The sequence below is a fragment of the Colletotrichum siamense genome, assembly GCF_013390195.1.
Source record: "Colletotrichum siamense strain Cg363 chromosome Unknown KSG_Cg363_contig01, whole genome shotgun sequence".
NCBI classification, from domain to species: Eukaryota; Fungi; Ascomycota; class Sordariomycetes; order Glomerellales; family Glomerellaceae; genus Colletotrichum; species Colletotrichum siamense.
Genome location: NW_023501014.1, coordinates 3,065,512 through 3,088,564, shown reverse-complemented (window position 1 = coordinate 3,088,564; position 23,053 = coordinate 3,065,512). Strand labels below are relative to the sequence as shown.

Below are 23,053 nucleotides of genomic sequence, written 5' to 3'. Positions count from 1 at the left end.
GGGAAGAGAGCTGATGGTAGACAAAGGCTGTATGTAGGAGGCGATTCGGATGCAGAAGCTCAAACCTTTCTCCGTCAAACGAACAGTCCAAGCTGCAAGGCAGGGGAAACTGAAGCTGCAATGAGTTGCGACGGCTTGTCAAGTCTCCAAGCAGAGCTTTGATGACCAGTTCTGCGATGAAATGTCTCTTCACTGGACGGTGCTTCAAGCAGTTGCTGATGCTGATGCTGGCGACGCGCCGACGGTCGGGTCAGAGCAAGCAAGCTTGAAGGCGACACGACACGTGAGGGGAGAGCGGAAATCCGATGCGATGCGCCCACGAAAATACAACCCACCAGATGATGTTCGACTAGAACAGAGCGGACGGGACGGGGGAAGCGGGATGCGGCGATTAAAAGAGATGGGAAGGAAACCTGTGCAAACAGATGGGTTGGAAGGGGGTCCGGATGTCTCGAAGAGGTTTGGGAATGGGCGAGGGCAAGATATTGCTGAAACCTCGTAGAAAAAAGATCGGCCTAATGCGTACGCAGCAGCCAGGTGCGCACACCTCACACCTCAGGCGCAGACGCAGGTGCCACTGCCACTGCCAGTGTGCCTGCCCTGCCTTGCCCAGTACGCCGTGTCAGTACGGATACCACCTCACTGCCAGCGGGCTGCCAGCAGTGGAAGGCCCTCACGGTTGTTGGCTGCAATTGCCTCCAACTCAGCGCAGCCCAGCACAGTAGCCGGCACGGACGCACGGTCCACCCGCCGCCTTCCCCACTACCCACCTTTCTGAGCAAGAGCCACACAGTAGCAGTGATTTGCTCCGGCAGATTAAGCTGCATGGGGGGGGCTTGTTTCCCGGGGCCCCCAATCCCGTTTGGCCACTTGGTGTTCCTGCAGCGCATTGTTTGATTGGACAGAAGCGGCGAGCCGCACAGTGTGTTTGACGCTTGCCTCCCGCAACATGACCGCGAAAAGTGTGTCGCTAAGCCCCAGTCCCCCCATCCTCAGGCGGCGCGCTGCTGCGAGTGCAACTTGAGTGCCTGCCCGCTTTACGTGCGATGCTCGCCCTGCATTCGATATTCCAGCACCAACGCTGGCTGTAACCTCAGCGGTGCTTCGTTTGCGCGCGAGCACCTTTTCATTACTTAGTACCGAGCCAACGCGCATACACTCCAATAGCAGAATCGCGTCTCTGCCATCCGTCCTACCCCGAGACCACGCCGATCTCAGCCACCGCAGTTCCAACACCGACGTCAGGTTGCTTTTTCTCTCTTCTGGCAGACTCCATCTACGGAATCTACCCCGTCGGTGTCACTTGTCAGCGTGGCAGACCGCGACAGACAGCTAGACAGACAGTCGAGACAGTGCATCATCCGTGCCATCTCTTCGCGCCGGCCCTGCCTGTCCCCCGGAAATCTCGATAACACCCGACACACAGTGACACCTCCTTTGAAACAGTCAGAGAGGATCTAGCGCCCGGTCTGAAGCCTGAGCACGCCTTGTTTTCTCCGACAGGGGTTCTATCAGATTCCCATTCCCATTGGACCTGGATGCAACCCCGACGGACCGTGTGCTTTGGGACGGCTTGAATCCGTCGCGTGCTGCCGTTGCTTAAACTGTTTCGTTTCTTCTGGGGCACCCTCTGAAAGTCGCGTGCAACCTCCTGGCTGATATTGGCACCGTGTCGCCAAAATATCAGATCGTTTGGACTATTCAAGGGTCTGGGCTATCTTATCCAACTGACCGGAGAGATCTTGGGACGCACCATCAAAGCGCCCAGCATGGCGGACTCGTCTCCTCGGCCTGGCGACGATAGGTATACTTTGAGTCTGGAACAGAGCTTGCAGGAACTCCAAGAAAAGATCCAGCAACACCGGGAGGAGCTTGCCAAGGTATGCCGTCTACACCGAGCACAAGTTCACCTCCAGCTAATAGCACACTAGCTTCAGCAAAATGGGAGACAGTCGCAGACCGCGCCTGGCCCAGGGAAAGGCAGCTTTGAAGTCATGAAAGGGGCTTTTGAGAAAGTTGCTGCAACACCACCATTCGTCCCTTCCTCGGCATCAGTCTTGCCCGCGCTCTTGGCCCTACGAAAGACACATCAGACTGTCGCCGAGTCCCGAGCGTATTTGGCCAGTCAGGGGACCTCACTCGAGCAAGCCAAACGCAGGCTTGAAAGTGAACAGGCAAATTTGGCCGATCAGAAGCTGCTGCAGCAAAGCTTAGAGAAGCGCATCCAATCGCTGGAAGATGACGCCGAATCTCGGATGGAATTAACGCCCGAACAGGCGGCCAGGGAAAGACTGGATGAACTCAAGCAAAAGAAGAGGCGTTACGACAAGGAGACGTCCAAACTTCTCAAGGCTCTCAGGAAGTTCATTGATGATCACCTTGCGGCACAGCTAGCGGCGGAAGACCTCGGCGGCCCAGTCGTAGGCGACATGATGGAGATCGACTCGGATCAACTCGTTGCGGGTTTTAATGCCCAGGGTCGGCCAATGAAGGTCAAGTCCAAGCCAGACGAGGACAAGCGACAAAGACGGCTTGAGGAAGTATGGGGTTTACCTCAGGAGGATGGCAGAGACCAGCGCGGCGAAGTCGACGAAGCAGCAGCTGCCGGACGCGAGATGCGCGAGCTTACAGAGCAACTTTTGAACCAGCTTGTGGAAGCGGGAGGCGATAGCACAGCATCTTACGTCAAGTTACCAAAGGAGACGGCCGCGGCGCGGTTTCTGGTGCGATCCAAGGTCGCACAGTTCCACCCCAGAGATGCCACGAGGCTCAAGCTGATTGATTTTGGAAGAGAACTAGACGACTAGGAGGACCCGGCATGCCGCGTACCCGCGGTGCAGATCCCCCGTGTGGGGAGGGTGAGCAACCAGGCAATCAAACTGAGAATTTGGCAATGGCATGTCCATCTTGGGTCCTTCAATGTCAGAGAAAAGCTCCTGATGTTAAGCGTCGAGCCCGCCGAGTCAGGACGCTATTTTCCGCCTGGCTATGATGAAGCTCTGTTTGTCACAGTGCGGGCTCGTCGCGGCGTTATGCACCACAGTGCATGCTATTTTGACTCTGCACGTCCCTGCGGATCTAGGTACAGATCTGAATTGCACGGAAAAGCGTTTGGTGTGGAAATGAGAAACTTGGCACGTATGCGTTGGGCAACACAGTTTGGCGCTGAACATTGCAAACCTTCAAAGTTGAACAAACTTTGGGGCGGAAGGAATGACTCGCAGCGGTTGACGGCGCTACCTTGAGGCTCTGATGAGACCATAATGGATCATCGCAAATTGTCGTCAGAAACAAACAACCGTTGTCCAAGGATGGCAGCTGTCGGCTCGCTTTAATGGCAAGCCGATGACCTCAATTAGGGGACCCGCTATGATTGGCCAATTCCTCACCCGCGTCTTTACGCGTCGTCGCGACACCGCCTTTGTGAGAGCCCACACCAAGCTTTACCTAAGGTACCCAGGGACCTCAAGCTATTACTGCCACCGCCTTAATCGTCCCCCGCTTGACCGCAAGACGAACCTTCAAACAACGGTAAACTTTCTCTTCCCAAGATCCTCGCGAGAAACGACTGCAAAACGCCCTACTACCATAATGACCTCTGCTGAACCCGTTGCCGCGCCTGCTCAGCCCTCTGACCCTCCCGCAAAGCGAGTAAAGACCGCCTCCGACGACGCACCCGTCCCCGCCGCCATGGAGCCCTGCCCGCCTCTCCAGGTCAAGAAGCTATCGGATAAGGCTCGCCTGCCTACCCGCGGCAGCCTCTACGCCGCCGGCTACGATCTCTACGCCGCGAAGCCGACCACCATCCCGGCCCGCGGCAAGGCCCTCGTCAGCACCGACATTGCCATCTCCGTCCCGGCCGGCACCTGTACGTACCTGAACTTCGAGAAAGATAGGCATGCCGGCAGAAGAAAGCTAACAAGAAATCCTCCGCAACAGACGGCCGCGTTGCCCCTCGCTCCGGTCTCGCCTCCAAGAACTTCATCGACACCGGCGCCGGTGTCATCGACGCGGACTACCGCGGCGAGGTCAAGGTCCTCCTCTTCAACCACGCCGACTCCGATTTCGAGGTCGCTGAGGGTGACCGTATCGCCCAGCTCGTCGTCGAGCGCATCTTCACCCCCGAGATCGTCGAGGTCCAGGAGCTCGAGGAGAGCGTGCGTGGCGCCGGCGGCTTCGGCAGCACTGGCGTTGCTCTGCAGTAGATACAAATCTACTACCCCGATATAAAATGGAAGAGAGGAGAACGAAGCATGGCGGGATGAGGATATAAAAGAGGCAGGCTAGACTCGAAAGAGAGCACCGTGGCACATACCGCACCCACCGTCACGCACCGGATGGGGAAAGCTTATAGAAAGGGGTAAACCCGACTGAACAATATATGAATGATGACAATGCTACGACCATAATGCCTTTAAATCTATCCCAACCACGCCGCACATGCAGGTGAACTATAACCCCCATTCTGTATAAGGAACATTTACCTCTTTCCCCGCCAACATCTACAACTTCTTCGCCCGGAAACTCACGACTGGGTCCCTCAAGCACGCCAAGTTCCTCACCAGCTTCAGCTCCGCGCTCTTGCTCTTGAGCAGATGCAGCTTCTTCTTCTCCTCCTCCGTCGAGGCCTCCGCCGCCGCGGCTCCCACAGCCTCCTGCATGCCCCGCGCCGTCTGCGTGAGCACCTCATGCATGCTCGCGAGCACCATCTCCGCCGCCCTCGCCAGCGGCAGGTCCAGCGCGTCGACCTCGGGCCCGCTCAGCCACGACCTGATCTTCTGCAGCTGGCTGCCGGCGGCGATGACGGCCTCGCGCATGCGCACCGTCATCAGCGCCGCGAACATGTCGCCCGTGCCCGAGAAGTAGGCGTCGATGGCCGGGAAGACGATCTTGAAGAGGCGGGGCGCGCCCGTCGATGGGTCCATGCTCGAGCCCACGACGGACAGGTGCGAGGGCGGGTGGTCCGGCGCGGCGAGGTTGACCGAGGTGATGACGACGTGCGGGATGCGGAATTTGCTGTGCAGTGCGTGGATGGCGGACTGGAGGGAGTCCATGTCTGTGATCTTGACGCCGGAGAGCAGCCTTTTTGCAGGTATCAATATACGTATTCTCTCACATCACGGGGAAAACAATAACTTACTCGGCCTCAAACTGGTTCGGCAGGATCAGGTCCGCGTGCTCCACGAGACTCTGGTACGCGGGCACCACCTCCTCAGCGACGTAGAGCTTGCCGTTGTCGCCCATCACGGGGTCCAGGACCCAGAAGAAGCTGCCGTCGCCCGACTTGGCCTTGAGCTCCTTGGCGATGTCGCCGACGGCCATGACCGCCTCCGCGCCGGGGATGTAGCCTGAGAGCATCATGTCGAAGTCATCCAGGTATGACTGCTTCAGGCCCTCAAACAGGTCGCGGATCTCCTGCGCCGAGACCTTTGTCCCTTTCCATTGGCGGTAGCCGGTGTGGTTGCCTTATCGTTCCGGCATATCGTTAGCTGCGTGACACACATACATAGGCAAGTTGGGGAAAGGGGGTGGACAGACTGAACTGAACGGTGTTGAGGGCCGCAACGTCGCAACCTAACGACTGCAGCGTGAAGACGGCGATCTTGTTTCCCACGTTTCTGCATGTTGTGTGTCAGCGCGCATTAACTCCTCGCTGATGCGCTCGGTTGGGTCTGCAGCGACTCACCCAGATACGACCTTGGATCATAAGTCAGTCACCCTATATGCGGCATGAGAGAGATCGGGGAGTGATGAGCGCCTCACATGACTAGCGACGGCAAGGACGCGCGTATCGGGAATAGGAAGGTCTGGTGCCATTTTGAAAGCCTAAAAACAAAGAGTATCCCGAGAAGAACCAATGACTGTTCTACGTGTGTGTGTCTAGATCTTCTATGATTCGGCGCAGATCTCAGATATCAAAATGCACCTCCGGATCTCGGCGGTGGGGATGAGATATCGGGACAGCGGCCGATGCGCGGCAATGATCAGTTTCAAACCAGAGTAAAGGGGTATAACGAAAGATATGAGTGAACAGATCGAAAGAGGCGCTCTACGAGTCAAATGAAGAAAACGCAAATAGAGGCGGGGTCGATTATCAGTGGAATTCCCAGTATCTACCAGATTTTCGAGCCGTATCTGTAGTTGGCCGTAAAAGTGACTAAGTGAGATTAGACTTGGACCGATGTAAGGCGGTTCCAGGTTCTTCTAGCCTCTGACTCTCACGGTATGACGTTCCGCACCGTCCAATCCGATATTTTTCAAGGGTCCCGTCTGAATGGAAAATGACCCCGCCAAAAGGGCGCCGAAGAACCCCGCACTAGGCCATGTTTGGAAAGTTGGCAGACATTAAGGAAGTCTGCAGCTGCGGCCAGCTGGCGACTGGTCGTCGTCTCAAAGGTCAATCCATTGTCAACAAAAGCACAGTTGGAGTCACGCAATTGTATACGCAGAAACGGTAATCTCATTATTGTTCGTGGTCCCAAAGATGCTTTTGCCCTTCGTCTACCAGCATATTCCGCAAGAGTCTCTAGAACATGCAAAAAGTCAATCCAGAGTGCATGAGCAGGCACCAATGCCTGTCTCTGCTTCCGTGCAACGCCCGCATTAAAATCTTCATGCCATCGTCAATCGCCAATTTACTCCTCGTCACCAATCTGTAGCCTAATTAGCATCTGTACTCCAAAAGCGTTGTTGAGAATGACGTACCTTCGGCGCCAGGTAGAAGCGCAGGTAGCTCTGGCCCACCAAAGTGTACTCAACCAGCAGAGGGACCTCGTTGGACAGGCAGATCTTGACCTGCTTGGACATGGCGGCGGCCTTGCAGAAGTTGACGAGGTACTTGAGGGAGAAGGTCAGGGAGACGGGCTCGGTAAGCTCAATGTCGACGTTCAGCTCGGGCTTGTCGACGTTGGTGTGGCTGCGGAGGGTCACGGATCCGTTACCAATGTCGCCAGTGCAGGCAAACTTGACACCGTCCTTGCTCGCGTCGATCGTCACTGTAGGTAGATTTGTCAGTCTTTGTACATATCAATTGCCCGCACACCGACTACTCACCGGACTCGCTCATGGCCTGCAGATCTCCGCAAATACGCTTGAACTCGGAGCTGGGCATGGTGATGGTGGCGGCGTACTCCGTCTCGGGGATACCAAGGTGCTCTTGGTCGATATCCATCAGCTTGAGGTCGTACTCGCTGATGCGGTCGTGCTCCGAGCTCTCGAAGACGATGTTGAGGCTGTCGGGGGCGTCCTCGGCCTTAAGCGTCAGGACATCCTCGCCCTGGGCGGCACGGAGAACCTTCTGCAGAGAGGCGAGGTTGAGGCCAAGCGCAATGTTGCGGTCGCAGCGGTAGGGGGAGAAGGCCTCGGTCTTGAGGGCCATGGACACGAGCGCGACGTGCGAGTTGTCCATGGCCTGCAGCATGATGCCGGAGTCATTGCAGTCGAAGTTGCAGTCCTGGACAAGCTCTCTGATGGATTCAACCACCTTCTTGAGGATGTCGGCCTGGTCGAGTCTGGCTTCAAGCATTTCTGCACAATGTTAGCCGTGTGTCACAACTCCGCATGAGACAAAAAACGGTGAGCGAAAAGGCAGAACAGAACGTACTGGCTGATTATTTGCGTGGAAAAAGAGGAGATGGGGTATCTGGAAAACCAAGGAAATGTACGACGAAGCGCAAAGATTGATCGTGAGCTTTGGCAAAAAAGTTGAGTAGTCGAGGTGATGGTTAAGAAGGAGAAGTCGCGAAGCACTTTAATGGGCAGACACGTAGCGCGTGGTCGTGGTGGGCTGGAGTGGAGGGGAGACGCGTCCAGCCTTCAGTAGGGCTCGACGCCAATCTAACGCGCGCGGGGCAGGAAGAATCAATGATTGATGATGGCACGTGCGCCTTCTACCGACGTAAGGCAGCCTGGAGCTGATAAGTAAGCTGCTAGAGGTAGGCACGCTTGACCTCTCTGAGGAAACTGGCCCGGGCTCACCGGACTCCCAGCGGACTCCATGCTCAGGGGCTTGAGATTCCCCTGAATCGTGGCCCCTTTCCTTTACCCTGCCAACTGGAGTCCTTTGTTTAATACATTTGAGACAAAACATTGGCAACAACAATGAAAGTGCATTTGGCAACTGGTCACAAGCGCAGTTGGTTATTCATTCGAGACTTTTCAATTATCTTAAGATACTAAGTAGTCTGTACAGTTTTGGGCTCGCTGAAGAGCCTGACATCAACGTCGTCATAAAGTACAAATGAATGATTTCAGTGAACGATGCCTCCTGTCCCTGAGTTCCATGGCCCCTTCTATATGCAGTCGGCAAAACGAGAGTGTTTGCGCGAATTAAGTATCAAACAATAAAGGGAAAATAAGGCAAAAATGACTGTACGATTAGTTGGTTTCCTGTTCCAAAACGCCCATGGTCTGTCGTTAATTATCATGTTCTCGTCACATCGAAACGATGCGTGACGGATTGGTCCCTGCGCGAGGGCGGGGTCGTAGGTTGATGACCATCTCGAGCTCCTTGAGCATGCCCCTGTTTGCATCCGCTTTTTCTCTGAGTGATTCTCGCTTTTCTCGATCTTCCCTCATCTTGATGATGCGTTCCTCTCTGGTAAGCAGACTTTTTGGCCGTGGCAGGGCGACAGCCTCGAAGATCTCTTCGGTGTCGGGTTCGCCTGTGCTGCTGAAGTGTAAACTCGATGGCGACTCTCCGTTGAGCGCCTTCAGAGCTTCAGCAGCGCCTCCTTCTTCCACAGTTGTAAGCCCGCTTAGCGAGCTAGCAGGAGACAGCAAGGTGCTCATAGACGAGAGCCTCTTCTCATTCCGGTCAATGCCCACTGCAAGGGCTGCTTTGCCTTCCTCCCAAGCCTGCATCAGGATCTTCAAGTCCGCGCCAATAGATTCGTACTGAGCCATGAGATCGGAACCAAGCTCGGAAATGTCGTCGGATTCGTTGAGACTGCGGTCCGACTCCTCTCGAAGCAGTGTCAACTTCGCTTGAAGACCGCGGATCCCACTGGATAGGGAATTAAGCTTGCGCAATTGTGATCTCCATCTCTCCCTGCCGGGTGTCAGGGGCATCTTTGGAGTTGGCGGTGCCGGGAATGCTTCGGGAATGTTAGCCTTTGGTGGTCAGATAATGACTGCTCGTAACTTACACTCTTCCTCACTCAAAAGTCTCCTCAGCCTCTCGAACGCAGTCTGTGTAACCGTGTTGAGCGTGCGCACCGCTTCGACCGTAGTTGTCCACCTCAGCAGGTCGCTGCTATCACCACTTGCGTCCAAGGCCAGTAGCGCACACAAAAACATCTTACGGATGGTGTGGAACCGTGCGGCGAGAATCTTGAGCGTCCGCAGGGACTCGGGGTCGTCAAACTCATTTTCCTTGAACCCCAATTTGGCATCCGACATGTCGAAGTCGCTTATATCGTAAATATCGTAGTACTTCTCCAGGTCGAGCTGCTCCGAGAACCCCTTGACCACAAGCATGGTCTGATCGTAGGCTGGAATGACATCTGCAAAGCAAGCCTTCAAGGCTTTGCGCAGGCGCACGCACTTCCGAGTCTGTGAGCGGTCTTCGATGCGACTGATAGGCGGCAGTGGCGCACTCCTAAACCATGTGTCAGCGCATACAAGCCTTTTTTCTCCATCATCGTCGGAAAAATTAGGGAAAAAACCAAACTTACAGACGGTAGCCTCTGGACACAAGTTCCACCTCTTGTACCAATGCGACGGCCGCGCCAGTCGCGCTGTCGAATTCCTGAGAGTTTGAAACAAACGCAGTGACCTCTGACATTGCTTGCAGCCGTCTATACCTCAACCACTGCCTCCGCATAAACACATGGACGATCCCTGCAGCGATCACGGCCACAAACAGAATTACCGCAACCCATTTCTTGTTCCAAGTTCCCGAACCTGCGAGCCAGTTGATCGTGACGGCCAAAGCCAAGGCGCTCAAGACTGCTGCGACAGCGCCTGTTGAGTCCAGCAACTTGTCGGTCGAATTGCCGTCAATCGGAGGGTTGGCAGGCCGGGATGATGCATGGTGCTGGGATAATATTGAGTGTCCACTCAATAGCTGGGATGCGATAATGGTATAGCGAAATTGCTCGAGGAATTTGGAGTTGTCGGCTCGGTCAATCCTAGACGCTACCGCAATCTGAAAGAGGACACACAACACCGGTCAGTAATTTCCCCATGTGACACGGAAAGGGGATTTCGGGTGTTGCGCACTGAGTAGCTCTTTCTGTAGGACTTGTCGGTGGAGGACTTGGTCGGAATGTTTATCTGTAGAGGGTTGTTGCGAAATCTCGACCTGACCATGGGCCGACCTGTCGGCGCGAATTCTGGGCTCGAGGGAGGTGACAAGTCGTAGTTTGGAGGATCCTCGTGCGCCCAATCTGCCTGCTCGTTTTCGCCTTCATCTGTCGAGCGCACATCGTCAGTCGCAGTTCTAACGAGCACTTGGGGCGCGGTTTCTTCGCGGGGACTGGACTCACCACGAAGGTACTCGGCGAGCGGCGACTGGTCGAACACAACGGGCTCCATCTAGCGACCTGGCGACAAGTTTCGTTTCGACGAGGCACTTGCAAGCAACACGGCCATCTGCGGTCGCGCTCTTCAGTAGTCGTGTTGCCGCAGCGTCGTGGAATCGTAACGGAAAGGAAACGAGGGGCAGTTGCAAATAGAAACCATGGACAAACTCAAGTGGGAGACGCAAAACATGTGCAATGAGTGTATGGACGGTGCCTCGGGGATATATACGGTTCGTGTAGGATACGTAGTGTGATTGCGGAGTGTGTTGCACAGGGGGGGTGGGAAGGGAGAGTTGGAACACTGCTTGTGCTCCAAAGCGCCGACCTGCCAGTGACCAAAGTGACCTGCTGCCACTCGCGAATGGGGAAGGATCCCGCACCCCTGTAACCGATTAACGTGCAAGGGGTAAGTCGCTGTTTTTGGGGTCTTCAGTGGGGTGGATCTTAACGACATCCACCTCACTCACTCTCTGAGAAACCGACACCGACGGCCACGAGCCATCTTCACCTGACTCCCAGAGGATGAGTTTTAGTCTATATCAACCGCCCAATAATACTTGCAGGGGAATCCGATCAATAACGCACTACAAAGAGACCGTTGGTCTTTTTACCAGGGGAGAATGGACCTTACTTACAGCCACTTTCTTGGGGTCAAAGGGATGAGTCGGGCCTAGCGACTAGACCCGTTAGCTACGAGCTACCTACTTTCTCTCTCTGTCTTACTCTGTGATACGTTCGATCGTCACCGCAGTCCTCCTTCTCGTTATTATTTATTGATACCGTACTTCATGTCACCCTCGCTGCACTCGTCATTTTTACCGTCCTCTCTGTCGTCCTCTGTCGCTCTTGGCCATTGGTGTCATTCAAGACGCTCCTGTTGGTGGGGTGACTGCAGATGATCGACCCAGCCAACGAAGCGAACGGTGAAGAGAGCACGCCGCGCCGCGCATCCCGTATGTACCACGTACTTTATTAACGTGGTATTATTTGCATAGTTTTTAAATTTGGTACATGGGACGACACGGGGCGGAGCCGAGACCGAACTGGGGGCCCCTGGCGCTAACGCAGGTAGGAACATTGTTACACCGGAATCCGGAATCCAGGTCGGGCCCGTCTGAAGGCCCCGTCGGGTAGGCGAATTGAGTTAGATGGCCGTTAGGCGCATTACCTAATCTTACCCGCCTAGCTGAAGCACAGCTCTACCACGTCGAGCAAGGCAGACATCACGACGACGGCAGCACGATCGCGAATCCCCAATCCCGGTGTCGCCCCAGACGAACCAAACCCCCAAGCGAAGCTGCAATCCCGCACGCAACAACCGCAGCCATGCCGACCGAACGCGACTACCAAATCTCTCCGATCGTGCAGGAGTCCGTGATGCACAACACAAAGGTGGGATACAAGCTTCCCCGAGGCGGGTTGGATGGATGGATAAATGGGCGTGCTCTCTGGCTGTTGCGACTTTTTGCTAACTCTCTGTTTCCACCCACGCCAGGCCCTGTCAAATCTGCAAAGTCTCACAGCGTCCCTGTTCGGCGTCGCCGCCGGCATCCTCGGGCTCGAATCCTACAGCGGCTTCCTCTTTTACATCCTCTTCTCGTTTCTCACCGTCCTCCTCGTCTACGTCTTCCACATCGCGCCGCAATCGACTGCTGCAGGACTTCCGTTCCTCAGCACTAGCCGGTACTTCAGGGGGCCTTTCGAGTTCTGGACCGGTGGATTGTTTGCTGGGCTCCCGGGTTTCATCCTGACCTGGACACTCTTCTATGGCCTTGTAAGGGCATGATGACGGCATCGTGAAGTGTGGGAGTGCTTGGCGTCTGGGCGTTTACAGGAAGTCGTCTATTGCTGGAATAAAACTACAGAGGAAAGAATACATCGATAATGAGGAAAGAAATCGACGAAGACGAAATCAAAGCTAGCATGACGCAGTAAACAAAAGTACAACGCTCTTACGGCGAAATCCAATATTCAAAACCAACGCTTGTCGCTCGCGAATCAATCAACAATCTCCACCACAGTTCCGACGAATCCTTCAAGCCCAGACTTATCATTGCGGCCACCTTCGAGGAGCAAGATTTGTGAACCCATCTCAACCCACTCCCGGCTAGTCAGCAACTCCAATGTTACCTGGACGCCCCCAACGAGTTCCGAGTTTGTCATGGACTCATCGTGATCGTTCATGTTGAAAATGTCTTCCCCGTCATCGGCTGATTTCATGGCCTGCTCGTGGCGCACTCTTGACACTCCCATGACTCTGGCGGCTGCTCGTACGCTTCCAACATAGAGATTTACTAGAGATCCATAGGTCAGGAACGCCGTGTTTGGCTCTTGGAATAACGCTGTCAATCCACTCGCGGCCTGGAGAGACATTCCTGTATCCACCATGTGCTTTGATGGGATTGCCAGGACCATGCCTTTCCTGATGCGAGGTGCATTGGACAGCCGCTCAAAATCACCCTCTGTGAGGCTCTCGGGCGGCATATCCAGAACGATCCCAATGGTGCCAACTTGGCCGGCTTCAAGGGTGTTAACCGGAAGCCTCAGGTTGCGGATACTGACTATCTTCGCCTTGTGCCATTCTCCCTTAATAGTCGAGGCCGCGACCGTGTTACGTATCGCGATCTTGGCCAGCTCTGCGGAAGAGGGGTGGGATATTGACAAGCCGTAGTTACCTGGAGAGGGCCTATCCTCTGGTGTCATGCCCTTGAAGTCGTCATCGCCCGAAGGAAATGGCCCAACCACGATGGCGTCCCCCACGGAGAGCTTTCCGAATCTCAAATAACCCGACACTACAGTTCCAGTGTCATTCTGGTTGGGATTCTCAGCAAGAGAGGCATAGGACGCAGGTAGACTAAAGGTGTCGTCGACGTGGAATAGGCAGGAAGGCTGCTCCGGGTTCAGGGCCATCCCCACAAAGTCATGCGCAGTCGGCACAGGTGGTAATGGGAGATTCTCCAAGAGGGCATGGGCCAACCCTATGCCCGCACCACTGACGGCGCTGGTAAGGACGATGGGTATGTGCTTGAGCAAGTCTCCGCTCTGCTCCATTTCGTTGGTGAGAACTTGGGCCTTGTTGAGCTCTGCCGAGGGAATTCTGCTCCATTCCTGAGCACCACCTGCGGCAGGTTGCAGGATCTTGGGAACCCGGCCAATCTCTTTGACATGTGTCAATACTTGTCCTAGAGTTCTCTGCAGACTAGCTTTGGTTGCCAGGTCAAGTTTCGTGATGATAATGACCAGAGGTGTCTTGAGTTTTAGGCACAATTCCAGATGGGCTTTTGCGAGGTCTACACCTGCGCCTGCGATTCCGAGGACTTCGTTGGCCGTCGAACTGGCACCATCCTTGGTAGAGCTGGCTTCATTGTCGTCGGCGGCCAAACACAGAACCGTCCATTGGGGAGCCCAGCCAAACAACCCTCGGAGAATGGTGCGGCGGTATCGGGGATGCCCGGCAGAGTCGGAGACAAAAACCAGACGGCCATTTTCGGCGCTGTCGTGGATATCAATCCATGATTCGACATGATCCTGGGAGAAGTTGAAGATGGCGTGATCCTTGTACCCAATGAGCTCTTGGGCTACTGAGCTGGTCAAGCCGGAGGCGACCTCATGGCGATGCTTGAAAAGACTGATACGACTCTTCCCACGCCCGTTGTCGAGAGTTCCAGTAGACAATGTCCCCAGAAGAGTAGATTTGCCAGACGTTGTTGGCCCCGTGAGCGTTATCCTAAGCTGGTCGGTCGTAGAACGACCCCTGCTTGGTAACACAACAGGCTCGTTGGCTCTAGGAGACTGCTTGACCTCCCGATGGCCACTCTCGGGGATTTCTGCAAGAGAATGCTTGGCTGAGAAGTCCGGAGTCACCAATGCCTCAACCACCCAGAGCCTCGCTTGTCGTCCAATCTGGGCCGGCTGCGATGCTACATTGTCCACCAATTCGGATGTTTCCAGCCACTCGCATTCTCCCACGATGACATGACGAAGAATTTCGACTCTACAGCCCAGCGTGGCCGCCATCACCCTAAGAGTTGTAATACTCTCATCCATCTCGTCCTTTGTCAATCCCACCAGGGTTCCGTCGTCAGCCACTCCAATCTCGTACAGAGCACCGCGAGATTCTTCCAGTCCCGGGAGCGGTTTCTGCGGCGTCAACGCCTGACTCAAGTCGGCCGTATCATCAGGCAATTTGGGAACAATCAAGTCTTTGGGGTTCAAGGCATGGTAGGCACAGGACTGCTGCAATCTCCACAGAAGCTGCGTCGTCAATTGCTGCAGGCGCACCTGGCGACTCTGGCTCGATGCAGATAGAGCCGCAGGCATAACCTTGGCAGGTCGCGTCGCGGAAGCAGAAGTCTTGGGGTGCTGAGAAGGCGGCTTGCCAATAGTGCTCATTGAAGTGTAAGTCCGTCTCGGTCGGAGGAGCAAGTGAAGCTTGTACTCAGTTGGTCCCTCCTGAGGCTCTGCTTCCAGTTTGGTGACTCCATAGTCAGAGAGATGGCCAGGCTGAGGTTCCCCATTTTCCGAGGGAGGTTGAGACTTTGGTGTCCTTCCCAGCTCTTCCGGAGCCAGCCACGGGGAGGAGACCCGTTGAGGGTCAGTTTCGAAGGTGAATATTGATCCGGAGGCCATGATTGATACTCAGGCGGTGGTAGGTTCAGTAGCGGATTCTATATCCGTAATGTCGATAATGGACAAGGCCAATATGGGTATAAGCGTGTTTTGTGATGAGCTATTGCGGGAACAAAGGTGGAATGACGAGTTGCTATACGCGGGATCATCTTGAAAGCTGAGGTAAAGGTTGCTTGAGGCGGTGATTCAAGGTCAGGCGTCGTTGACGACTAGTGATGGCTGGATAGAGCTCAACTAGAAGTCTAGTTGGAGGCCATTGCGAATTCTTGGGTGAGTTCAGGTCGATAGGTGATGCTGTAGAAGCGGGAGGTGGCAACCGTTAAAGGCGCATATGAGGCGTGGCGAGTTGTTCGGTTGAGGACGTTGAAGTTCTCGAAAGACGGTATGACTCGGAGACGGTGAGGTCTCAGCCAAGGTGTGACGCAGCGAACGTGGGTGGACAGCTAGGTGGGATCAAAGGGTCCTTCCTGTCTGGTGGCTTGACCTTGCCTGCGCTGCGGAGAAAGTGCGGGTAACCTACTAGCGCATTCTGCCCGCGGTGAATCACTCCCCGGAACCCACAGCCGGAGCTGGTTCCCAGTCTGGTAGGAAGGACCAGCGCCGCTTTCCCAAGCCAGCATTCTCCTTCCTCAAGGTAACTTCATGATGCTGATACTCGCTGCTGACAATGATGATGTACAGGGAAAAAATTGCACTTGAATCTAGTGAAGGCTTCTGTTGTCTGTAACTTACCAAGTGAATGTCTACCGATGGGCAGTACGGACAGGCAAAGGCGTGATGTCAAGTCATGACATCTTAAAAGCGGCGGTACCAATTGCCGTATTGCAGGTGAGGTCTGTCTCCCTCACTGTCACTGTCTGACTTGTTGCTGCAGACTTTGGCCCCACTTGGGTACCAAGGCTCCTGGCAGCAGGCTAACCTACCCGCGACCGCCTGCCTGCTCCTTGCTATTTCTGCAAGCACTAGGTGGGAGATGTACCTCGGTACTTCTTCACCCCAACACGCACCCAGGGTCTTTCTGTCGCTGGGCTGTTTGGCTGCCCCTCCTGGAACGGGTACGCTGGATAGAACATGGTGTTGAAGAAGTGATGGAGCACTCGACGGAACTCATTGGTTTTCGAAGATCACCCAGGTCCGCTGATCTCCCTTCTCCTTTTTGACGAGATCAGATGCGGACCTCTTTCTGAAATTGAGCGGGTTACTCTCTGCTGAGTATCTGCTGAATATGGTGCAGCCGACGAAGAGGCTGGCATGAGTATTTTTATGCTTTCGTGGACGCAAGACAAACGCGCTCAGCTTACTCATGCTTAAGACCGTCTGTATTACTGCATATGCGAGGACCTTGGTTGCGGATAAGACAAGCCCGGAAGACAAAGCTGAGCTGAAAATATCAAGACAATGGACGAGGAACACGAACGTCCTTGACGCTAGACCCGAGGCTGAGCCAAGTATGCAGCGCCGTCATAGGCTCATGGCGGCGGCCATTCTTTACAGCCCACTCTGCGCCATAGAAACATTCCAATTGTCGGCTGCCTACCGACGGGAACTGACTGACAGCGGCCACTTTTAGAGCGTGGACCGTCTCTTTCTCGAAATCGCGAATCGCTCCCCGCCAGATGCAGATGCAGCGCTGAACCCAGCTCAGTCGCATGTCTAGCACTTGTTCCAGACGACCTGCACAATTAGGCCGCGCTGTTCGCTGACTGCCCCTAACCCCTCTGGCCCAGCCCAATCTTTTGCCCATCTCAGTCAGGTCCTAAACAGCCTGGCCTGACGAATGTTTTATGGCTTAGACCCTGAGGGGCGCATCCGCTCGCCTTCGAAACACACCCAAGACGGTCCCGATTTTGCCACATAAAGCTGCAATAAGCCCGCAGTCGGTAGGCGGTACTTGCTTCCAATCCTAGGTACCTGCACCTGCAACCCCCCTGCCACCCGCGCTCGCCGTCTCCAGTAATTGTCCTGTCCATCCTCTGAGGGTTGCCTCTGCTACACCGTGTCCGTCCTTCAAATCTTCTCCTGATCTCCTTTCTTACCTTTCTAGATTAACTTTCTGCAGAGCACGTTGCCTCGTGTTTTGCTTCCTTCCAGAATACCTCTACGATCGTATTTCGGCCGTTGCCCAGCTTCAACACCCCACCCATCGACAATTTAGCATACAATCCCAATTCCGCCTCCAGTTATCATGAAGAAGTTCGGCTTTGGTAAGAAGAGCGGCGGCGACGACGGCGACGACGCCAGCCGCTCTGCTCTCTTCGGCAGCAAGAAGAACAAGTCCCCCGCACCCGGCTCCGACAACCCATATGCTCAAGCACCCGCTGGCAACGACCCCTACGCCCAAGATAACAACAAGTATGCCAACATGACGCCCTACCAGGCCGCACGAGCAGGAAACACTGCTCCTGGCGGTGTGCCCGGTGGCCTCCCCAGCGGACCTCGCGCTGGAGGCGGCTACGGCGCTCCTCCCCAGCCTGCGGGAGGCTACGCAAACGAAAAGTACGGCGCTGCTGGTGGCTACGGAGGCAACCGCTACGACAACGCCAACCAGAACGCATACGGAGCGAACAACTATACTTCCGGCGCTGCTGGCGGGGCTCGCGGTCCCGGTGGTTACGGAGGTCTGGGCCGAACCAACAGTAACGATACCGACGCTCAGCGTGATGAACTTTTCGGAGGAGCTCAAGATCGCTACCAGCAGAAGCAGCAGCAGCAACCTGGAGGATACGGTAACGACGCCGCTTCTGGCGCCGGCGGGGGCTACGGTGGTTATGGAGAGAGCCGCGAGCTGACGGCTGAGGAGCAAGAGGCCGAGGAATACCGCGCTACCAAAAACCAAATTAAGGATGTCAGAAATGAGTCAGTCAACACTGTCAATCGAGCTTTGCAAGCTGCTATGCAAGCTGAGGAGACCGGTCGTTCGACATTAGCCAGACTTGGAGCTCAGGGAGAGCGTTTGCACAACACGGAACGAAACTTGGACTTGGCTGCGAACCACAACAAGGTTGCGGAGGATCGAGCCAAAGAGCTGAAGACCCTCAACCGAAGCATGTTCGCTGTTCATGTCAGTAACCCCTTCACGTCCAAGTCTCGCGCGGCAGCTCGCGACGAAGCCGTCCTTGAACGCCACCGCCAAGAGCGGGAGACTCGCGAAAACACGAGACGCGAAGCGTTCCAGTCCAACCAGCGCATGGAAGAAGCGTTCAAAGAGGTATCTTTGTCTGGTCGTCCTCAGCCAAAGTTGGGACAGAGAAGTCAAGCCGAGCGATCCAAGTACACGTTGCCCGATGATAGTGACGAAGAAGGTGCTGCGGAAGCGGAAGATCAGGAGAGGCAGATTGACGAAGGTCTTGACTTGCTCGGCGGTGCCGTTGGTCGACTGAATAACTTGGCCAGAGCTCAGGGCGAGGAGGTTGCAAGACAAGACACCCTTATTTCTAGAATTGGCCAGAAGGTAAGATTGCTCTTGTTTTCAAGGTTTCATCTTGGTCACTTGGCTAACCAGTTTGATAGAGCGATGCCGTGGACGATTCAACGAGGATGAACAGAGAGCGCCTGAACCGCATCAAGTAGACGAATGCCGTCAATATATCGCCAATACACAGTATTGTATTTGGTCTGTGAAAAAGAAAGAGATGGTTTCTTGGGCTAGCGTTGACCATAGACCAACCCTGAACCCAATCGCAGCGGGATGATTGAATGGCTCAGGTTGTGGCTAGATGTCCTCCAACTTGTATACCTCATACGCCGGGACCTCGAATGGGTGCGCGCTATAGAGACTTTTGTCAATAAATTCTTCGAATATGTTAAGAAGTGTGAATCATGTACCTCTTCAGAGCTGCCACTGCAGCTTTCGCGACGTCCCTTCCTGCACACATGACCTCCACTTTGTACTCAAGTAGTTGCTCAAGCTGGTCGACAGCGCCGGTGTGAGGAACCGCGCCTGCAGCAGCGACGGGCATGAATTGACCCTGGCCAGTAATCTGGAAGGCAACTTGAATATACTTCCCCTCGTCATACACGCCGGCGCCGCTTTTGAAGACCGCATCCTTGGTCGCGACCAAGTGAGAAGCTGCGAACAGAAGATCACATCAGTCAACGCCGTATTGAATATGCAATATGATAATTGATGCCTACCTGGAACGGTCCAGTGAAGCTTATATCGTTCAGTCATAGTCATGGTCGAGGTGATGTGTCGTGGAAAAGATGTAGACAGCCTGATCTTGTTGCTGAGGGGGGGTCTTATACCAACGCAGGAGAGGGGAAGTACATGAGGGTGACGCAGCATGCGATTACTGCGCAGAGCTCCGCTAGCAACTGACATCCGAACCGGCATAGTATCTACAAAGATAGCAGCGAGTAATGCGATTGCTTCCGGTTTACGGCTACATGTTATTCAGAATTATTCGTTCGTTGACTGCACCAGCCGTACATACCTCTTTCTGAGATAGCACAGTGCAGCCCTGTAGAAATGCGGGGCATATCGCCGAATCGGGGTCCCGACGAAAGCCGGGGTGCAGGGGGACCCTCAAAAATTCTTACAACGGCTGTCACTCAACGTCAGGCGGCGACTGCTGCTTCTGATGATTTCTTCCAACATCACCTCATAATGTCACCAAAACCTGATGGCGAGCGCGCCGCAAAGAAGAGGAAAATCAACGACAAAAATGTCATCAAGGTTGGAAATAAGGTGATCTCCTTGGAGGGCTACTTGAACCCCCCTGCCAAAAAAGAGGCACCCAAAAAACAAGAACCACAAGAGACGCCCAAATCCACGGAAAATGAGGCAACGAAGCCAGTATCGAATCAGCAAGACCACCTCAAGAAGTCTGTTCCGCCATCTGGAAAGCCACAGTTCAAAAAGCCCTTCGACAAAGGAAGGCCGAAGATAGACCAACGAGGACCGAGATGGAGGGACGACCCAGATTTACTGAAGGTCCGGCAAAAGCTACCAATCTGGGCTCATCGACAAGAAATTCAGGCGCGTATGCGTCAAAGCGATGTCCTTCTCCTCGTTGGTGAGACTGGTTCTGGAAAGAGTACCCAGGTGCCCCAATTTTTGGTGAAAGAACCGTGGTGCAAGAGGCAGACTGTCAGCATCGAAGGCGAACGAGAATGCAGTGTCGGCGGTATGATTGCGGTCACCCAGCCGCGTCGAGTCGCCGCAACTACGCTTGCCCACCGTGTTTCTCGCGAAGCAGGAACTCCACTCGGCGAGAGCCGCGAGGGTATGGTCGGATACTCGGTTCGCTTCGACCATCAAGTACCTAAAGGGACGAAAATCAAATTCCTCACCGAGGGTATGCTGCTGCAGGAGCTGCTTCGAGATCCTAGTCTACGACAGTACAGCGCGGTCGTGGTGGACGAAATCCACGAGAGAAGCGTCGATGTCGATCTCGTCTCAGGATTTCTCAAGCAGATCCTCACAAGCGACCGGAAGGGGCGCGGGGGCATCCCCCTGAAAGTCGTCGTCATGAGTGCTACTGCCGATGTTGAGCGTATCCAGGGCTTCTTCGCGACTGAAAAGCCAGCTGCGGACGGCGAAAGCATGGAAATCGACGAGGAGAAGCAAAAGTCATCGGTCGAGGTTCTCAAGATCCAGGGCCGTCAGTTTCCGGTCAAGACGATTCATACTCCCAAGCCAGTGCCGGATATCCAAGAATCCTTATTGAAGACAATCTTCAAGCTCCACACGGAAGAACCACTACCTGGCGACATACTGGCGTTCCTGACCGGCCAAGAAGAGATCGAGTCGATGCAGTCGCTCATCGAGGAGTATGCTGCAACGTTGGATTCCAACATCCCCAAGGTCAAAGTGCTCCCTCTTTTCGGCCAGCTCTCCATGGAGGGTCAACATGCTGCTTTCCAGCCAGTCAAGGGAAGGACCAGAAAGATCGTGTTAGCTACCAACATCGCCGAAACGTCCGTCACAGTTCCTGGAGTTCGCTATGTGGTTGATGGTGGCAAAGCAAAAGTCAAGCAATTCCGCGCTCGTCTCGGCATGGAGTCTCTGTTGGCCAAACCGATTTCCAAGTCATCCGCGATCCAGCGAACTGGTCGTGCTGGTCGTGAGGGTCCTGGAAAGTGCTTCAGGCTATATACCGAAGGCACGTTCGACACGCTCGAGGAGACTGACTTACCAGAAATTCTGCGAATCGACGTTCTCGGAGCTGTCCTGACCATGAAGGCCAGGGGCATCGATGACATCTTTGGGTTCCCTCTGATGGACACCCCGGATATTGATGCCATCGAGCGGGCTCTCGTCAGCCTCCATCTGCTTGGCGCCTTGGCCGATGATGGTGCCATCACCGAAGCAGGTCGGAAGATGGCTGGCTTCCCTGTTTCCGCCCCTCTAGGTGCTGTTCTTCTGGCATCCGCCAAGCCAGAGTTTGACTGCGTTCTCGAGGCCATCGATGTCATCTCCTGCATTACCTCTGGCGATGACATCTTCCACCAACTGCAATCCGAGGAGCAACGTGAGGAGATCGAGGAGCTTCGCAAGGAGCTATACCGCCGGGAGGGTGACATCCTCACCTATCTCACCACAATGCAACAATACGCCGCTGAGAATGCCGACCGCATTGAATGGTGCAAGAAGAGGAAGGTGAATATCCGCAACATGAAGACAGCCTTAAACATTCGGAAGCAGCTCCGAAGCCTGTGTCTGAAAGAGGGACTTCTCTCAGAGGCACCGCCACCGGATCCGCAACCTTTCACCCCTCTGGCCCCGGAACAGGCCGAGGCTCTGCTCAAGTGCTTCCTTCGCGGCTTCGTTTCCAAAACGGCCGTTTTGGCGCCAGACGCAAGCTACGTGACATCTCAGGGCAAGCACATCGTTGCGATTCACCCGTCGAGCGTCTTGCATGGACAGAAGAGGGAGGCAATCATGTTCCTGGAACATGTCTTTACTCAGAAGAACTATGCCAAGAAGGTCAGCGTCATTCAGGCCAACTGGATAGTGGAGGCCCTAGGGGGAACTGCATGAGTTAGAGACGTATATGTAAATACCTAGAGACATATACAATTATAATCTAGAAAGACGGTAATTTGTTAGAACACGTAGACACACATGAAAACATCGAAATGGGTTTATTCTATGCATGATTCTACATGTGATGATACAAACTGCGCCCGCCACCAGAAGAGCAACTACGGCAGCTTTTTATGACTGCTCCTCTTCTCCGTCGCCCTGCTTGCTCCGATCCTTAATCGCCTGCATCAACTCATACAGCTGAGCAATCTGTTCGTCTGCCGGTGAAATGTCAGTTTTCTCCCACGCCCGCGATCAATCTGAATGACTTACCACTCATTTTCGCAACCTTGACGGGGTCGATCTTGTCGCCCTTCCACTGGTCACCTTCCACTTTTTGCGCGTACAGTTGCCACTCTGTCAGGAAGCCGATCTACGGAAAAGTTCGTCAGTATTTACCCAGATTTCAACGAAGTCATCGTCCGCGCTGCTCCCACAGCAGACAATCCCGGACTAGTGGCCATCCAATCACATGCACCGTATTACAACATTCTCATTGCCGCCACTCCAGCAAGCACAATTGTGTCCGCAGGGACGTAATGTGAACAGGAAAGATAAGGTAGCAGTCTTAAAAGTTGTGCAACACTCAATAACATGTTTCATGACAGGACGATTGGGTAGAAGGTGAGTAAATAACATGGGTGAACAAGAATATACGTACCAAATGCGCCGGGTTGTCCACATTGCGATGCGCGCGGAACTCGGCCTTGATGTACTCGTCGCCGAGCACCCTCATTTCCTGAGGAAGGTATTTCCGGTGCGCGCGGAGCAGGCGTCGGTACAGTGGGATGGGAGGAAGCAGGGCCATCGGCGCAGTCCCCAGGCCCTTGGGGATGGAGGCTGATGCCATCCTCAGAACCGAGGAAGAGCGCAT

At 54.6% G+C, this 23,053-nt stretch overlaps 10 protein-coding genes across 10 annotated transcripts; 5 read left to right on the top strand and 5 right to left on the bottom strand.

Moving 5' to 3' along the window:
- Window positions 1–1,769: 1,769 nt before the first annotated feature.
- Window positions 1,770–2,807, top strand: CGCS363_v000802 (uncharacterized protein; the record flags this gene model as incomplete). Its single annotated transcript, XM_036632651.1, has 2 exons — window positions 1,770–1,880; window positions 1,932–2,807. 2 exons carry the CDS (start codon window positions 1,770–1,772, stop codon window positions 2,805–2,807), a joined length of 987 nt encoding a protein of 328 aa, XP_036502617.1.
- Window positions 2,808–3,591: 784 nt separating this feature from the next.
- Window positions 3,592–4,205, top strand: dut-1 (Deoxyuridine 5'-triphosphate nucleotidohydrolase; the record flags this gene model as incomplete). Its single annotated transcript, XM_036632650.1, has 2 exons — window positions 3,592–3,868; window positions 3,940–4,205. 2 exons carry the CDS (start codon window positions 3,592–3,594, stop codon window positions 4,203–4,205), a joined length of 543 nt encoding a protein of 180 aa, XP_036502620.1.
- A 297-nt stretch (window positions 4,206–4,502) lies between these two features.
- CGCS363_v000800 (putative pyridoxal kinase) lies at window positions 4,503–5,817 on the bottom strand (the record flags this gene model as incomplete). Its single annotated transcript, XM_036632649.1, has 5 exons — window positions 4,503–5,082; window positions 5,141–5,465; window positions 5,539–5,618; window positions 5,687–5,697; window positions 5,764–5,817. 5 exons carry the CDS (start codon window positions 5,815–5,817, stop codon window positions 4,503–4,505), a joined length of 1,050 nt encoding a protein of 349 aa, XP_036502619.1.
- A 2,616-nt stretch (window positions 5,818–8,433) lies between these two features.
- On the bottom strand, window positions 8,434–10,536 carry CGCS363_v000799 (uncharacterized protein; the record flags this gene model as incomplete). Its single annotated transcript, XM_036632648.1, has 5 exons — window positions 8,434–9,095; window positions 9,147–9,598; window positions 9,675–10,147; window positions 10,222–10,412; window positions 10,488–10,536. The coding sequence occupies 5 exons, from the start codon at window positions 10,534–10,536 to the stop codon at window positions 8,434–8,436; spliced, it is 1,827 nt and encodes a 608-aa protein (XP_036502523.1).
- Window positions 10,537–11,849: 1,313 nt separating this feature from the next.
- CGCS363_v000798 (ER membrane protein complex subunit 6) lies at window positions 11,850–12,309 on the top strand (the record flags this gene model as incomplete). Its single annotated transcript, XM_036632647.1, has 2 exons — window positions 11,850–11,915; window positions 12,019–12,309. The coding sequence occupies 2 exons, from the start codon at window positions 11,850–11,852 to the stop codon at window positions 12,307–12,309; spliced, it is 357 nt and encodes a 118-aa protein (XP_036502522.1).
- A 212-nt stretch (window positions 12,310–12,521) lies between these two features.
- On the bottom strand, window positions 12,522–15,152 carry GTPBP2 (GTP-binding protein 2; the record flags this gene model as incomplete). The annotated part of the gene is made up of 1 exon (XM_036632646.1): window positions 12,522–15,152. One exon carries the CDS (start codon window positions 15,150–15,152, stop codon window positions 12,522–12,524), a length of 2,631 nt encoding a protein of 876 aa, XP_036502525.1.
- Window positions 15,153–17,337: 2,185 nt separating this feature from the next.
- Window positions 17,338–18,722, top strand: SEC9 (Protein transport protein SEC9; the record flags this gene model as incomplete). Its single annotated transcript, XM_036632645.1, has 2 exons — window positions 17,338–18,603; window positions 18,663–18,722. 2 exons carry the CDS (start codon window positions 17,338–17,340, stop codon window positions 18,720–18,722), a joined length of 1,326 nt encoding a protein of 441 aa, XP_036502524.1.
- Window positions 18,723–18,864: 142 nt separating this feature from the next.
- CGCS363_v000795 (GTP cyclohydrolase 1 type 2-like protein) lies at window positions 18,865–19,329 on the bottom strand (the record flags this gene model as incomplete). Its single annotated transcript, XM_036632644.1, has 3 exons — window positions 18,865–18,919; window positions 18,978–19,221; window positions 19,287–19,329. The coding sequence occupies 3 exons, from the start codon at window positions 19,327–19,329 to the stop codon at window positions 18,865–18,867; spliced, it is 342 nt and encodes a 113-aa protein (XP_036502527.1).
- A 429-nt stretch (window positions 19,330–19,758) lies between these two features.
- Window positions 19,759–22,134, top strand: prh1 (putative ATP-dependent RNA helicase prh1; the record flags this gene model as incomplete). Its single annotated transcript, XM_036632643.1, has 1 exon — window positions 19,759–22,134. The coding sequence occupies one exon, from the start codon at window positions 19,759–19,761 to the stop codon at window positions 22,132–22,134; it is 2,376 nt and encodes a 791-aa protein (XP_036502526.1).
- Window positions 22,135–22,311: 177 nt separating this feature from the next.
- On the bottom strand, window positions 22,312–23,053 carry CGCS363_v000793 (Succinate dehydrogenase assembly factor 3; the record flags this gene model as incomplete). Its single annotated transcript, XM_036632642.1, has 3 exons — window positions 22,312–22,397; window positions 22,453–22,552; window positions 22,841–23,053. The coding sequence occupies 3 exons, from the start codon at window positions 23,051–23,053 to the stop codon at window positions 22,312–22,314; spliced, it is 399 nt and encodes a 132-aa protein (XP_036502529.1).